The sequence below is a fragment of the Bufo bufo genome, chromosome 7 (assembly GCF_905171765.1).
Source record: "Bufo bufo chromosome 7, aBufBuf1.1, whole genome shotgun sequence".
Taxonomy (NCBI): Eukaryota; Metazoa; Chordata; class Amphibia; order Anura; family Bufonidae; genus Bufo; species Bufo bufo.
This window is the reverse complement of record NC_053395.1, coordinates 174,356,238-174,370,678: the sequence shown is the minus strand read 5'-3', so window position 1 is coordinate 174,370,678 and position 14,441 is coordinate 174,356,238. Positions and strand designations below refer to the sequence as shown.

General features: G+C 45.2%; 1 protein-coding gene across 2 annotated transcripts in view; it reads right to left on the bottom strand.

Moving 5' to 3' along the window:
• The window catches only part of NCKAP1 (NCK associated protein 1), a 119,209-nt gene that overhangs the window by 39,557 nt on the left and 65,211 nt on the right, over positions 1–14,441 (bottom strand). For both annotated transcript variants that reach the window (XM_040439388.1, XM_040439387.1), the window contains exons 11-15: positions 13,807–13,903; positions 11,712–11,818; positions 8,620–8,752; positions 5,856–5,937; positions 3,181–3,239 (exon numbers count right to left, since the gene is read on the bottom strand). In XM_040439388.1, the coding sequence (XP_040295322.1) occupies positions 3,181–3,239; positions 5,856–5,937; positions 8,620–8,752; positions 11,712–11,818; positions 13,807–13,903 (478 nt within the window). The remainder of the gene's footprint in view (positions 1–3,180; positions 3,240–5,855; positions 5,938–8,619; positions 8,753–11,711; positions 11,819–13,806; positions 13,904–14,441) is intronic.

Sequence of the window (14,441 nt, the reverse complement as noted above, 5' to 3'; positions counted from 1 at the left end):
CTTACCATACAAATGAACAGGACGCTTTTCAGCGAAGCATTAATCTGACTTGTACATTGCCCAGAAATTAGACGTTAAATATTGCCCACAAGGTCAGCCCGAACCTGCTCCACATATTAAATGCTTCTGCTTAAAGGCCCTTTTCAGCAGGACGTGGCATCGTAACAAATCTGCTTTTCCAAGAAGAAGTGCGATAGGTGATATTCCTCCAGTAAGTCTAGTTCTCATCATTTAAAGTAGAGAAATGTCTGCCGTGCGATGAACATACTGCACTGAGCATGGCTTAATGGGAATCTGTCACCAGCGACCTCCCTATACAACAGTTTGTATAGACCAGCAATCAGCAACCTTTGGCACTCCAGCTGCTGTGAAACTACAACTCCCAACATGCTAGGCTGTTCTTGTAACTCCTATAAAAGTGAAAGATGGATTCTGAGAGTTGTAGTGCTGGAGGTTGAAGCGCCGGAGGTTACCGATCCCTGGCATAGACCTATAGCTGTGTTTCTCCTGAATAAAACGCTGTTTTGATTTTGTTGATCAGAGGATCCGTTCCCGAGTTATGACGCTTTTTCTTAATATGCAAGTTAGACTGCTGGTGCAGTGAGGGCGTCACCAGTGCTCTTCTTACACCCAAGCTCCACTCCTTTCTGTGCCCTGCCCCTCGCTGGCTGCTTCGATTGACAGGCCAGGCAGTGGTAAAGCAGGGAGGGAGGGGCTGGCCATAGAAGGGAGCGGAGCTAGGGTGCAACCAGAGTAATGGTGACGCCCTCATTGCACCAAAGGCCTAATCTATGTTTTAAGAAGGATGCCTCATATAAAAAAAAAAAAAGAAAAGCAGTGTTTTAATCAGGTGAACCACAGCTATGTGTCTATGCAAACAAGGGGAAGGGGTTCATTGGTGACAGATTCACTTTAAATCGCATTCTCCATTACGAATAGAGTTCTAGCCAATGTTTCTATGCTAAGAGCTGGATAAGGAGTTCGCTGGAGACAGATTCCCTTGAAATGATGATATTTTCTGTGGTATAAAAAGTCAATGGTTTAAAATTAAATTAACGGTTAACGCAGTCTATAAAATACACCACAATCTGGAGGTTCTGCTCTGAGGGCGCAGACAAATATATGCAGGAGAACAGATGGCTGCACAAGCTCTCGTGGTGCCCAAGGCTGAGATTTCAGTCCATGACGTTCAGCACGATAAGCTGCTGGATGGATAGTTATTTATTAAACTGCCCCCAGACATCCTGCAGCAGCCACTGTGGGTAAAATGCGCTGCTACATGACAGCCTGCTTTCCTTAAAGGGGTATTCCCATTAGGGATCGACCGATTATTGGAAGTACCGATATTAGCGATTTTGTACATTATCGGTATCTGCATCTAACCTTGCCGATATACCGATAATGCGTATAAAGCGAATACTAGTGAGCGCTTCCATTATGGAAGCGCGCACTAGTATGCATCGGGTGCCGGGAGTGAGGAAGAAGCACAGCAAGCGCTTCCAATACTCACCCTCCCTGGTCTTCTTTGATGGGGCCCGCGCTGCACTGTCCTGACCCCATACAGCATCAGGACGTAGAACGCGCACTATGACCTGACGCTGCACGCTGTCAGGTGACAGTGCAGCGCGGGCCGGAGACGACAGGGGAGCGAGACTCTGGACCCGGAGATGAAGAGGAGCCGCGGCGCAGGAGAGAAGTTTTTTTATTTGATTTATCTGAGGTCGGATAGGGGTTAATAAAAGGTCTGATCTGAGGTCTGATAGGGGTTAATAAAAATCTGATAGCGGTTAATAAAAAGGTTTGATCTGAGGTCTGATAGGGGTTAATAAAGTCAGTGAGGAGAGGGGGATGGTGAGGAAATTGGCATTTGGCACTAGTATATTATAAATGTAAATATAAATTGACTACCAACTAAGGGCTTTATTCATTTATAATTTACATTTATAATATACTAGTGCCAAATGCAAATTTCCACCACCTAAGTGACTACCAACTAATATAGTATATATTAGGAGATATAAAATATCAGTATAAATTATCGGCCTGAAAGTTCACAGATTCGGTATCTATATCGGTCGATCCCTAATTCCCATCTGGGACATTGATGGCATATCGCTAGGATATGCAATCAATGTCAGATAGGTGCAGGAACCACCTCTGAGACCCACTCCCCCCCAAAGTGAACAGAGCAGCCGCGCATGAGCGCCCACCCTCCATTTACCGCTACGGGAGTTCCAAAAAATAGTAGAGCGCTGGCGTTCTTCATTCGATATTTATAACCTATTCTCAGAACTCCCATAGCAATAAATAGAGAGTACACTGAGCGTGCACAATGTGCTCTCCTTTACTCAGGGGCCCTAGTATCTAGATAGGAGCGAGTCCCAGAGATGGAACCCACATGTATCTGATACTGATGGCATATTCTAGGTATATGCCAACGCCTTCAAATAACATGGACCACTGAACCCAACTATATACTTAGCAGTCACATTGCACCACACTTGTCCGAAGAGAAGCGATGCAATGCTATGTAACGTCTGACATCACAGGTCGCCATGAAGCTCTTGCCAGGATTAGAACTCTATAACCAAATTTAAATGATCTTGTGCCAAAGTAGAAAAAGTTATCCCGTACCCGCAAGCAACTTAGCGGTGAGGATGTGACTGCTGGGAAGCCCACCAATCCCGAGAACAGGAGCCCTATGTGCCCGCCCTGAGCATATGCCCCACAGCTCCATTCATTTTCTATGGGACTGCCGACAATAGACGAGAGATGTTCTCTGCCCTCTTCGGCCGTCCTATAGGGAATGAATATAGTCGCAGGGAGAAGGCTAAGCCTCCCACTCCATCAGGACGGGAACATGAGACCCCCTTTCTCAAGATTGGTGCGTGTCCCCTATGCTGCGATGGCTTTTATACTTGGCACAACACCTTTCTTTAAGTACGACATGCATATTAGGTCAACATTAGAAAAAGGATTTAGGTAAAAAAAAAAATAGTTGTGTTCTCTATCATTTCACCCATTAGGGGGTTCAGGTGAAGTGTATTTTGTGTTACAGCGATGTGTGAATGGGGGTTTGAAAACCACTTATGCAGAATCATCATCAAAAATACATCAGGTTACCATCCTCAAAACTCAGTCTATAGCAATAGGAAAAATAAAGCTCAAAAAAGTAATTACCTGCAATCTGAACCAATCCAATCGCATGCCTCTGAAGTCAAAAACCTCTCCATCTTCAACTAGAAACAAACAAAAAATAATAATAAATGATACATATTATATCCAACCCATTCATTGTACATGGACATGTGATATCGAGAGCACATGCACATCCAGAGGCTTTCATTTATATTAAGGAATGTCTGACACAGTGCCTTGCAAAAGTATTCACCCCCCTTGACTTTTTTCTTATTTTGGTGCCTCACAACCTGGAATCAACACAGATTTTTGGAGGATTTGCATTATTTAATTTACAGAACATGCCCACAACTTAAGATGTTTTTTGTTTTTGTTTTGTTTATTGTGAATCAAACAACAAATAGGACAAAATAACAGAAAAAGTCAATGTGCAAAACTATACACCTCCTAAAGCCAATACTTTGTAGAGCCACCTCTTGCGGCAATCACAGCTCCAAGTCGCTTTGGATAAGTCTCTATGAGCTTGCCACATCTTACCACTGGGATTTTTGCCCATTCCTCCTTGTAAAACTGCTCCAGCTCCTTCAAGTTGGATGGTTTGCGCTTGTGAACAGCTTGTGAATCTTTAAGTCTGACCACAGATTTTCTATTGGATTGAGATCTGGGCTTTGACTAGGCCATTCCAACACATTTACATGTTTCCCCTTAAACCACTCAAGTGTTTCTTTAGCAGTGTGTTTGGGGTCATTGTCCTGCTGGAAGGTGAACCTCCGCCCTAGCCTCAAATCACGCACAGAGTGGTACAGGTTTTGCTCTAGAATATCCCTGTATTTAGCACCATCCATCTTTCCCTCAACTCTGACCAGTTTCCCAGTCCCCCCAGCATGATGCTGCCACCACCATGTCTCACTGTGGGGATGGTGTTCTTTGGGTGATGTGATTTGTTGGGTTTGCTCCAGACATAGCGTTTTCTTTGATGGTCGAAAAGTTCAAATTTTAGTCTCATCAGACCAGAGCACCTTCCTCCATACATTTTGGGAGTCTCCCACATGCCTTTTCGTAAACTCACAACGTGCCTTTTTGTTTTTTGCTGAAAGTAATGGCTTTCTTCTGGCTACTCTGCCATAAAGCCCAACTCTTTGGAGAGTACGGCTTATTGTCATCCTATGTACAGATACTCCAGTCTCTGCTGTGGAACTCTGCAGCTCCTCCAGGGTTACCTTAGGTCTCTGTGCTGCCTCTCTGATTAATGCCCTCCTTGCCCGATCCGTGAGTTTTGGTGGTCGGCCGTCTCTTGGCAGGTTTGCTGTTGTGCCATGTTCTTTCCATTTGGTTATGACAGATTTGATGGTGCTCCTGGGGATCATCAAAGATTTGGATATTTTTGTATAAACTAACCCTGACTTGTACTTCTCAACAACATTGTCCCTTACTTGTTTGGAGAGTTCCTTGGTCTTCATGGCAGTGTTTTGTTAGTGATGCCTCTTGCTTAGGTGTTGCAGCCTCTGGGGCCTTTCATGAAAGGTGTGTATATGTAATGACAGATCATGTGACACATAGATTGCACACAGGCGGACATCATTTCACTAATTATGTGACTTCTGAAGGTAATTGGTTGCACCAGAGTTTTTTATGGGCTTCTTAACAAAGGGGGTGAATACATACGCACATGGCAATTTTCTGTTTTCCATTTCTAAAAACAATAGTTTTATTTATATATTTTTCTCATTTCCCTTCACCAACTTAGACTATTGTGTTCTGATCCGTCACATACAATTCAGATTAACAAAACATTGAACTTAAGGCTGTAATGTAACAAAATACGAAAAAAGTCAAGAGGGGTGAATACTTTTGCAAGGCACTGTACATGACAACAATATATGTGCAGGTCATGATGGAATGGACATGCTCAGGAAGCCGATCCTCGCCGCTGGCTTTGTTTCCATGACTGCAGCGGTGACATGCCTGTATAACCACAAGTCACCACTGCAGCTAATCACTGGTCTCAGTAGTCTTGCGCTGTATACCGCTGAAGTCAGTGATTGGCTGCAGTGGTCACATGTGGTATAAGGGCACATCATTGTTGCGGTCAAAAACATGACGTCATGGTGGCAGCATAGGATTGGTGGCAATGAAACTTATGGGGGTTCAGAATGGTGAGTTTAATTTATTATAATCATTATTAATTTAATACCTTCATTGCTTAAATTTTTTTATTAAAAAACAACAAAATCTTGATGCGTTTCCCCCCCACCCCCCATCATTAAAAGTGATGGTCCATAACTAGGACGTGCCATTATTGTCTGACTGGTCAGGGGCCCGGTTCTGCTTAATCAGCTCTCTGGCTATTTCACGGATCATGACCTTTAGTTCAGCTGATTAGCCTGGTCTCAGAGGTCAGACCCTCCCCAATCATGAAGTGATGGCATATCCTAGCGATACACCATGTCATTATCATGTATGACTTCTCTCCCTCCAGACGTCTGTTGTACCCCCCAAGAGCAGCTTTTCTTACTATTCTGCATTGTGGCATTCCTCTGTTATTCCACCCAGGCATCAATTTATTCTTACATTTCTATGAGGAATAAAAGAGAAACGGCAGTTTCATGGGGAATACCATACACTTCATAAAACCGTCGTGATCAGGACTGACAGCTCCTCTCGCAGTGTAAATCTCGCAGATGGTCTTATTTGTTCCAATCTACTGACGATCTTACCCTGCTTCACGTTTAGTGACGTCATCGTGTTTACAAAGGAGGACATGATGATCGATTCATCCTCAGGACACACAGAGAGATTCTAGAGCAAAAAGACCACACAAGTCAGACTCTGGGACTGCATCTAACCAGAGGAACCATTACTGGTCACAGTGCTTACTATAAGGGGACAAGTCAATGTGCAAGGATTACATGGGGAACACGCCATCTAGTGGTCAAGTGCTGCAAAATGTTGGAGCATAGAAAAATATCTATAATGGTACAGGTCGGAATCATAAAACACATTCTCATCAAAACCGACGGCCTAAAGATGCCAAAAAGAACACTCTGATAAAACCTCTGCCTGGTATGAGGAGCAGAATGTGACGCCACAGTGCCCCCTACTGTTCCAGGTCTACAATTAAAGGGGTTGTCTCACTTCAGCAAATGGCATTGACCACGTAGAGAAAGCTACTAATGTATTGCGATTTTCCCTATTGCCTCCTTTGCTGGCTGGATTCATTTTTCCATCACATTATACACTGCTCGTGTCCAGGGTTATGACCACCCTGCAATCCAGCGGCGGCGGTCATGCTTGCACACTATAGGAAAAAGCGCCAGCCCATGCGCACTCAGTACTTTTCCTATAGTGTTCAAGTACGACCACTGCTGCTGGATTGCAGGGTGGTCATAACCACTGGATATGAGCAGTGTATAGTGTGATGGAAAAATGCATCCAGCCAGCAAAGGAGGCAATATGGAAGTGAAGTGAGACAACCCCTTTGACCTATATTTTAGGGGCACATTTACCAAAAATGACATATTTAATTACAGTGCAGGATGCTCCATATCCAAGGGCTCTAGAGGAAAATCAATCACTTGGTTGCCATTTGCCTGATGAGTCTAAAAATGAAAATCCAACCAAAATATCCTACAACCATGTCAGTTGTAACTTGGAGCCTTGCTCAAAATAACGTCTGTAGATTAAGGAACAAGGTAAAGCTACTGGACTGTCTGGAAAAGCGAGCTTTCGCAAATCAATCCCATGCATACAATTTTTCTAATGTGGATATTTAAAAGGTTTTGCAAAAAGTGCCAGGGGGGTTTGATAAATATGAAGATCATCATGAACAGGATTTTTTATAATGTGATTATACCAGGAGCCAGGTAAGTATATTTAGTGTAGGGGGCCCGGCATATGGGGGGGGCTTTTTACAGGATTGGAATGGAAAAATATGAAGCAAATTGCAATTAAAAATCTACTGTTTTGCATATTGGGTTCATGTGCAAAATTGTGTCTCCACCATTACAGACTACATGTAAACCTTGTGCGCTCGGGTTCTGTAGTCACACTCCATCCATCTCTTTCTTTTAAATAACATACATCAGGTACAAAAGGGAGAAAATCTGAAAGAGCAGACATCACAGGGTTTGTGTGTAGTATGTTAAAGGGGTTGTCCGGGTTCAGGGGTGAACATATCCCCTTCTTCTCCCACTCTGCCCCTCTGACATAACCATCGGAGCATTTCATGGCTTTTTTGTTTATATTTTTACACTGCTAGGTGGTGGCTTCCACCAAGCAGTATTCCTGATGGACGGGCTTTAGCACTGCCCTAGCCATTTTACAGGCTGGGGCAGCGCTAAAGCCTGCCCTTTAGTGCTGGTAACGTCACCAGGCTCACCGGATCTCAAGAAAAAGCCTTTTCCCTGCACGATTCAGAGCAGGGCAAAGGAGAGCATCAGGGCATGAAATGCTCCAATGCTCATGTCAGAGGGGCTGAGTGGGTGAAGAACAGGATAGGTCCGGCTTCAGCTCAGAATCCTGACAAACCCTTTAATATGGAGACACAGTTCTGTGCAGGAGCTTCACATTTTATATTTGATTTATTAGAGCAAGAAATTAAATAGAAATAAAAACTGGAGCCAAAGGAAACAACGGCTTTTGTAAATAAACAAATTTTTGTTTACGTTTCCCTAACACTAAGTGTTTTTTTTAGATGCATGAGGCCTCTTTCACACTTGCGTTGTTGAGATCCGGCGTGCACTTCCGTTGCCGGAGGTGCCCGCCGGATCCGGAAAAACGCAAGTGTACTGAAAGCATTTGAAGACGGATCAGTCTTCAAAATGCTTTCAGTGTTACTATGGCAGCCAGGACGCTATTAAAGTCCTGTTTGCCATGGTAAAGTGTAGTGGGGAGCAGTATACTTACAGTCCGTGCGGCTCCCGGGGCGCTCCAGAATGACGTCAGAGCGCCCCATGCGCATGGATGACGTGATCCATGTGATCCATGCGCTTGGGGCGCCCTGACGTCACTCTGGAGCGCCCCGGGAGTCGCACGGACGCTAAGTATACTGCTCCCCCGCTCCCAGCTACACTTTACCATGGCTGCCAGGACTTTAGTGTCCCGGCAGCCATGGTAACCACTCTGAAAAAGCTAAATGTCGGGTCCGGCAATGCGCCGAAACGACGTTTAGCTTAAGGCCGGATCAATGCCTTTCAATGGGCATTAATTCCGGATCCGACCTTGCGGCAAGTCTTCAGGATTTTTGGCCAGAGCAAAAAGCGCAGCATGCTGCAGTATTTTCTCCGGCCAAAAAACGTTCCGTTCCGGAACTGAAGACATCCTGAACGGATTTCTCTCCATTCAGAATGCATTAGGATAAAACTGATCAGGATTCTTCCGGCATAGAGCCCCGACGACGGAACTCTATGCCGGAAGAAAAGAACGCAGGTGTGAAAGAGCCCTGAAACAGCAACGGCTTCTAATAGAAAGAGGGTCTCTTACCTGTACCAGTTCATTCAGGACCACTGCATCAAAGCCAGACAGGTACTGCACATAATATCTCTGCATCACTGGCCCATATTTCCTGACATGTGCTCGCAGTTCTTCCATATAAAATATGAGTTCAGCTATGTGCCTGCCGACGAGATACAACGCGTCACGTTAACCTTTATTGATCAATCACTGACTTACAGTTCATAAACGATTATATGATGTATATTTCATCTCTTAAAGGGGGTTTGCTAGATAAGTCATCAGTAGTGTTGAGCGAACTTGTGTTTTAAGTTCGGCGTCTAAAGTTTGGGTTATCGAAGAATCGCGTTATGGATTCCGCTACCACGGACCATAACTGAATTTAGACTCCATAACGCGATTCTTCGATAACCCAAGCGTCTCTTTCTCCCATGCTGTAGCGCTGGCCAATCGCAGCGCTCAGCTCATAGCCTGAGAAATTGGCCAGCGCTACAGCATAGGAGAAAGAGGCCTGGAGGTTCCCCTGGGTGGAGCCTAATTATGAAGATATCAGAGGCTATACCGGGAGAACGGAGCGGCGCCCAGGTATAGCAGTAAGTGCAGGGAGATCCCTGGGCACCGCTCTCCATGTCTGTATACTTAGTTTAGATGTTTTATTCTGGTGAAAGGTCCTCTTTAAAACACAAGTTCGCTCAACGCTAGTCATCAGTATATGATCAATGGGAGTCTGACACCCGGGACCCTGACCAAGCTGCTTTTTGAGAAGGCACCGTCACTCACAGTAGCGCTGCTGCCTCCTCGATATGACGTCACGTTCATTGGAGCTGCAATACCAAGCACATCCACTATACAATGAACGGTGCTGTGCTTGGTGAGCTGAGACAAGGCCGAGGAGGTACTGCGCCTTCTTAAAGAGCTGATTGGTGGGGGTCCCGGGTGTTAGACTAATCAGATATTGATGGACTTATCCAGAGGATGGGTCAGAAAGTAAAAAAAAAAAATTTAATTGAAAACCTATTTAATAAAACACCAGCTGCTCACTACTATTTAGTGACCACAGACTAAAGTAATCTACGTGTAACCCTTGAAGCACGCACGGATCAGCCATAACATTAAACCACCCGCCTAATCGAAAACCCATGTCATCAAAACCGCTGTGACCCATCAAGACATTGAGCCCACAAGACCTCTGAAGGTGTCCTGTGGTATCGGACTCCAAGACGGTAGCAGCAGATCCTGTAAGCTGTGAGGTGGGACCTCCATGGATCAGATTTATTTTTCCAGCACATCCAACAGATGGTCCATCGGATGGAGAGTTAGAAAATATGGAGGTCAGGCCAAGACCTGGAAATCTTTGTCATGTTCCTCAAAACATTCCTGAACAATTCTTGTAGTGGTCATTGCCCGTAGCGAATACTGCTGCCATAAGGGTATATACTTGGCCTGTACAATGTTAAGGTAGGTGGTACATGTCAAAGTAACATCCAAATGAATACCGGGAATGACTTGCTAATATTTCCTACCCCTGTGACATGTTCTGATCAATGTTATTGACTTCAGTAAATTTAATCTGTAAGGGTATACTTCATGACCAGGCAGCGGTAAGCACATGCGGATTACTGTGAATTGCTGGGCTGCACCTATATTTGCAGTTTAAACCATGGAAAGTACAGATGCAATTAGTGGTAATCTGCATGGAGTTAAAGTGGACCGCCTGCACCATGTTCGGGCACTCCGATTTTTCTTGAAGGCACTTTCCCACCAGTCATCAAAAGCTTATAGATTGGAATGGGGTTCTGACCACTGGGACCCCCACTGATTGCTAGAACAAAGGGGTAGAGGCTCTAGGACAGGGATCAGCAACCTCCAGCAGCTGCAAAACTACAACTCCCTGCATGCAAACATGCACGGCTGTTCTTCTAACGCCTGCTGAAGTGAAAGAAGCATTCTGGGAGTTGTAGTTTCTGAACAGCTGGAGTGTCGGAGGTTGCTGATCCTTGCTCTAGGTAAATCACTGCTGCTCCACTGGCTTCAGGGTACAATCACATAAAAGTGAAAAAAAGGTCCATTAATAACGGCAAAAGAGTGCATATTGAAGCCTGTTTTTTCAAAATGTCTTTCTGATAAAATAAAAACGCCCCCCCTTGAATTTTATGGTGGCTGTTGGCCCGTTAAAAACAGTCCTGTGAATAAACTGCCCGGACGGCAATGGTTCTGAAAAGAACTGTGTGACGGCCGTTTTTCATTGTGGTGTGAATATTCCTACCTACCATGTGCCAACCCCTCCATTATTGTGACTGTATAGGTCCATCCTGGTCAGACCCCACCAATCACACATTGATGACATATTATGTGGAAATGACAAATATTTATCTGGTTGGTAAACCCTTATGGAGACCCTTGTCTCTACGGTAACAGACTACAAACTCTGTGGTCTGATCCTGCACTTAAGGGAACCTGTCATCTGGATTTTGTGTATAGAGCTGGGGACATGGGTTACTAGATGGCCGCTAGCACATCCGCAATACCCAGTCCCCATAGCTCTGTGTGCTTTTATTGTGTTAAAAAAAAAACGATTTGATACATATGCAAATTAACCTGAGATGAGTCCCGTCCCTGACTCATCTCACGTACAGGACTCATCTCAGGGTAATTTGCATATGTATCAAATCGTTTTTTTTTACACAATAAAAGCACACAGAGCTATGGGGACTGGGTATTGCGGATGTGCTAGCGGCCATCTAGCAACCCATGTCCTCAGCTCTAGACACAAAATCCAGGTAACAGGTTCCCTTTAAATTAGCATCCATCTACCATTACCTCTTGCTAACCATGGATGTACTAAAGAGCCATTTTCAGTTCAGACCAGGAACGGTGAAGCAAGAAAAGCGGTCCTTACTATCGCTCCCCACCCTGCCATCTTATATCATGTCTGATATTTTTCTTTCCATATGGAAAAGTCTTCCTCATCGGTAATGGAGCCATCTCACTTTTCTTTCAAACAGTTAAACGGAGATTGATTTCTCCCACATTAACTTTCATCTCCAGTCTTCAACAAATATCCATTACTGATTATTACGTATGCAGCCACACGCACAACGGAGAACACAAAAGTGACTCACTTATCCATAAAATCGTCTGCCACCTTCTTTGGAATGTTATCTGCATGCCGGAGCAGCCAAATGATTTCATCTCGAGCAAATGACAAAGCCATGAACACAAAAAGAGCCTTGAGAAAAAGAGAAAACACATTGCGTTTCATTGGAGGAAATTGGAACATGGTCATGACCGAAGCAGAAGTGTCAGCTTGAGAAGGGATCCAACAGGTACAGAATTAGTTTTCTACATTTACAAAATGCTTTATGTCTAAATGAAAACTGGGAAAATGTACATAATTTACAATAAAGGGAGGGGGGGGGGGGGGGATTGGCGTAGAGGTAGTGTTCCAGATGACCGTATTAAAATGGCTTGATGACCGTATTAAATGCAATTATTAAAGGGGTTTTCCAAGTATTTTTTTTTTTTACTGATGACCTCAGTATCTGATTAGCTGTTTAAGAAGGCACCGGCGCTCGCCTTCTCCAGCTTTTCCTAGACTGTCTGACGTCACATTCGTCGGTCACATGGCCTAGGTGCAGTGAATGGGGCGGAAGTGAAAGTGAACTGAAGTGAATGGGGCTGAGCTGTGATACCAAGTACAGCCGCTATACAATGTACGGCGATGTGCTTAGTGAGCTGAGAGAAGGCCACTGCCCTACTGCAAGCACCAGTGCCTTCTCAAACAGCTGATCAGTAGGGGTCCCAAGGTGTTGGACCCCCCACCCATCAGAATCTAATGACCTATCCAGAGGATAGGTCATCAGTATAAAACACTTGGGAAAAGTATATGGTAAAGTATTACTGTATGTATGGTGGCTTGTGGCCCCCCATACAGTGTAACGTCTCCTTGTGGCCCCCCCATACAGTGTAACGTCTCCTTGTGGCCCCCCCATACAGTGTAGCATCTCCTTGTGGCCCCCCATACAGTGTAGCATCTCCTTGTGGCCCCCCATACAGTGTAGCATCTCCTTGTGGCCCCCCATACAGTGTAACGTCTCCTTGTGGCCCCCCATACAGTGTAACGTCTCCTTGTGGCCCCCCATACAGTGTAACGTCTCCTTGTGGCCCCCCATACAGTATAAACTCTCCTTGTGGCTCCCCATACAGTATAAACTCTCCTTGTGGCCCCCCATACAGTATAAACTCTCCTTGTGGCCCCCCATACAGTATAAACTCTCCTTGTGGCCCCCCATACAGTATAAACTCTCCTTGTGGCCCCCCATACAGTATAAACTCTCCTTGTGGCCCCCCATACAGTATAAACTCTCCTTGTGGCCCCCCATACAGTATAAACTCTCCTTGTGGCCCCCCATACAGTATAAACTCTCATTGTGGCCCCCCATACAGTATAAACTCTCCTTGTGGCCCCCCATACAGTATAAACTCTCCTTGTGGCCCCCCATACAGTATAAACTCTCATTGTGGCCCCCCATACAGTATAAACTCTCATTGTGGCCCCCCATACAGTATAAACTCTCATTGTGGCCCCCCATACAGTATAAACTCTCCTTGTGGCCCCCCATACAGTATAAACGCTCCTTGTGTTTTTTTCTTTTAAACTGGTATTTATCGCGATATATATAGTTATCGCGATAGATTTTTTTTATATCGTTATCGTCTGAATATTTTTGATATCGTCCAACCCTAGTGTGAACTGCACCACTGTCTTCTATGGATCAGTGTGCTGCCTGTGTGCGGCCATCAGGCCATAAGCCAATGGTGCTATGACAAACTAGGGCTGTGATGGCTAACCTCCGGCACTCCAGCTGTGGTAAAACTACGACTCCCAAGATGTGCACTTGCTTAGCTGTTACAAGAACTCCATAGAAATGGAGCATGCTGGCAGTCGTAGTTTCCCCATAGCTGGAGTGCCGGAGGCAAGCCACCACTAAAACTAGTGTGTTTTCCAGTTAAGACGTTACTCCATTGGAAGCTATAGAGCAGGCATCCTCAAACTGCGGCCCTCCAGCTGTTGCAAAACTACAACTCCCAGCATGCCTGAACAGCCTACAGGTATCAGCCTACAGCAGGGCATTATGGGAGTTGTAGTTTTACAACGGCTGGAGGGCCGCAGTTTGAGGATGCCTGCTATAGAGTATACAAGTCTGTTACACGTACCTTTGGCCCCAGTAATCCAGGCTGGTCAGAAAGGACAGTGGCCAGCTCCTTCAGCGCAGACCTTAAGAATTTGCGCCTTTCCCTGTGCGTGGCTCCACTACATAAAAAGCAAAGAATCACACATGTATAAAAGCTCACCATGTACAGCGATACATCTCACACTGGCCACACTGAGAGGACATCTGTGTTTGGTCTACAGGGGCGCAAGTTGCATATTTTATGAATTTGTATACATAATGCACCCAACACTTGCCTATTTAAAGGGGTTCTCCAGTTCATGATGCCGATAACCTCTCCTCACCAATATCAGATTGGCGGGGGTCCGACTCCTGGCACCCCCATTGATCTGCAGTATTGCTGTATGAAGGGGCCGTGCTGCTCGACTGATTGCTGCACCCGCTGCAGCGTCTAGCAGCACACCATGTACACTCTAGTGGCGTGCAGTGTAATTACACTTCCGCTCCCATTCAAGTGAACAGGAGAAACAGCTGTAATTACACTGCACTGCCGCTACCACGTAGACCGCGAGCAGGTAAAGATCGATGGGGGGGTGCCAGGAGTCGGATCACCAACGATCGGATATTGATGACCTTAGGATAGGCTGTGAATATCATGAAACCAGACAACCCCTTTAC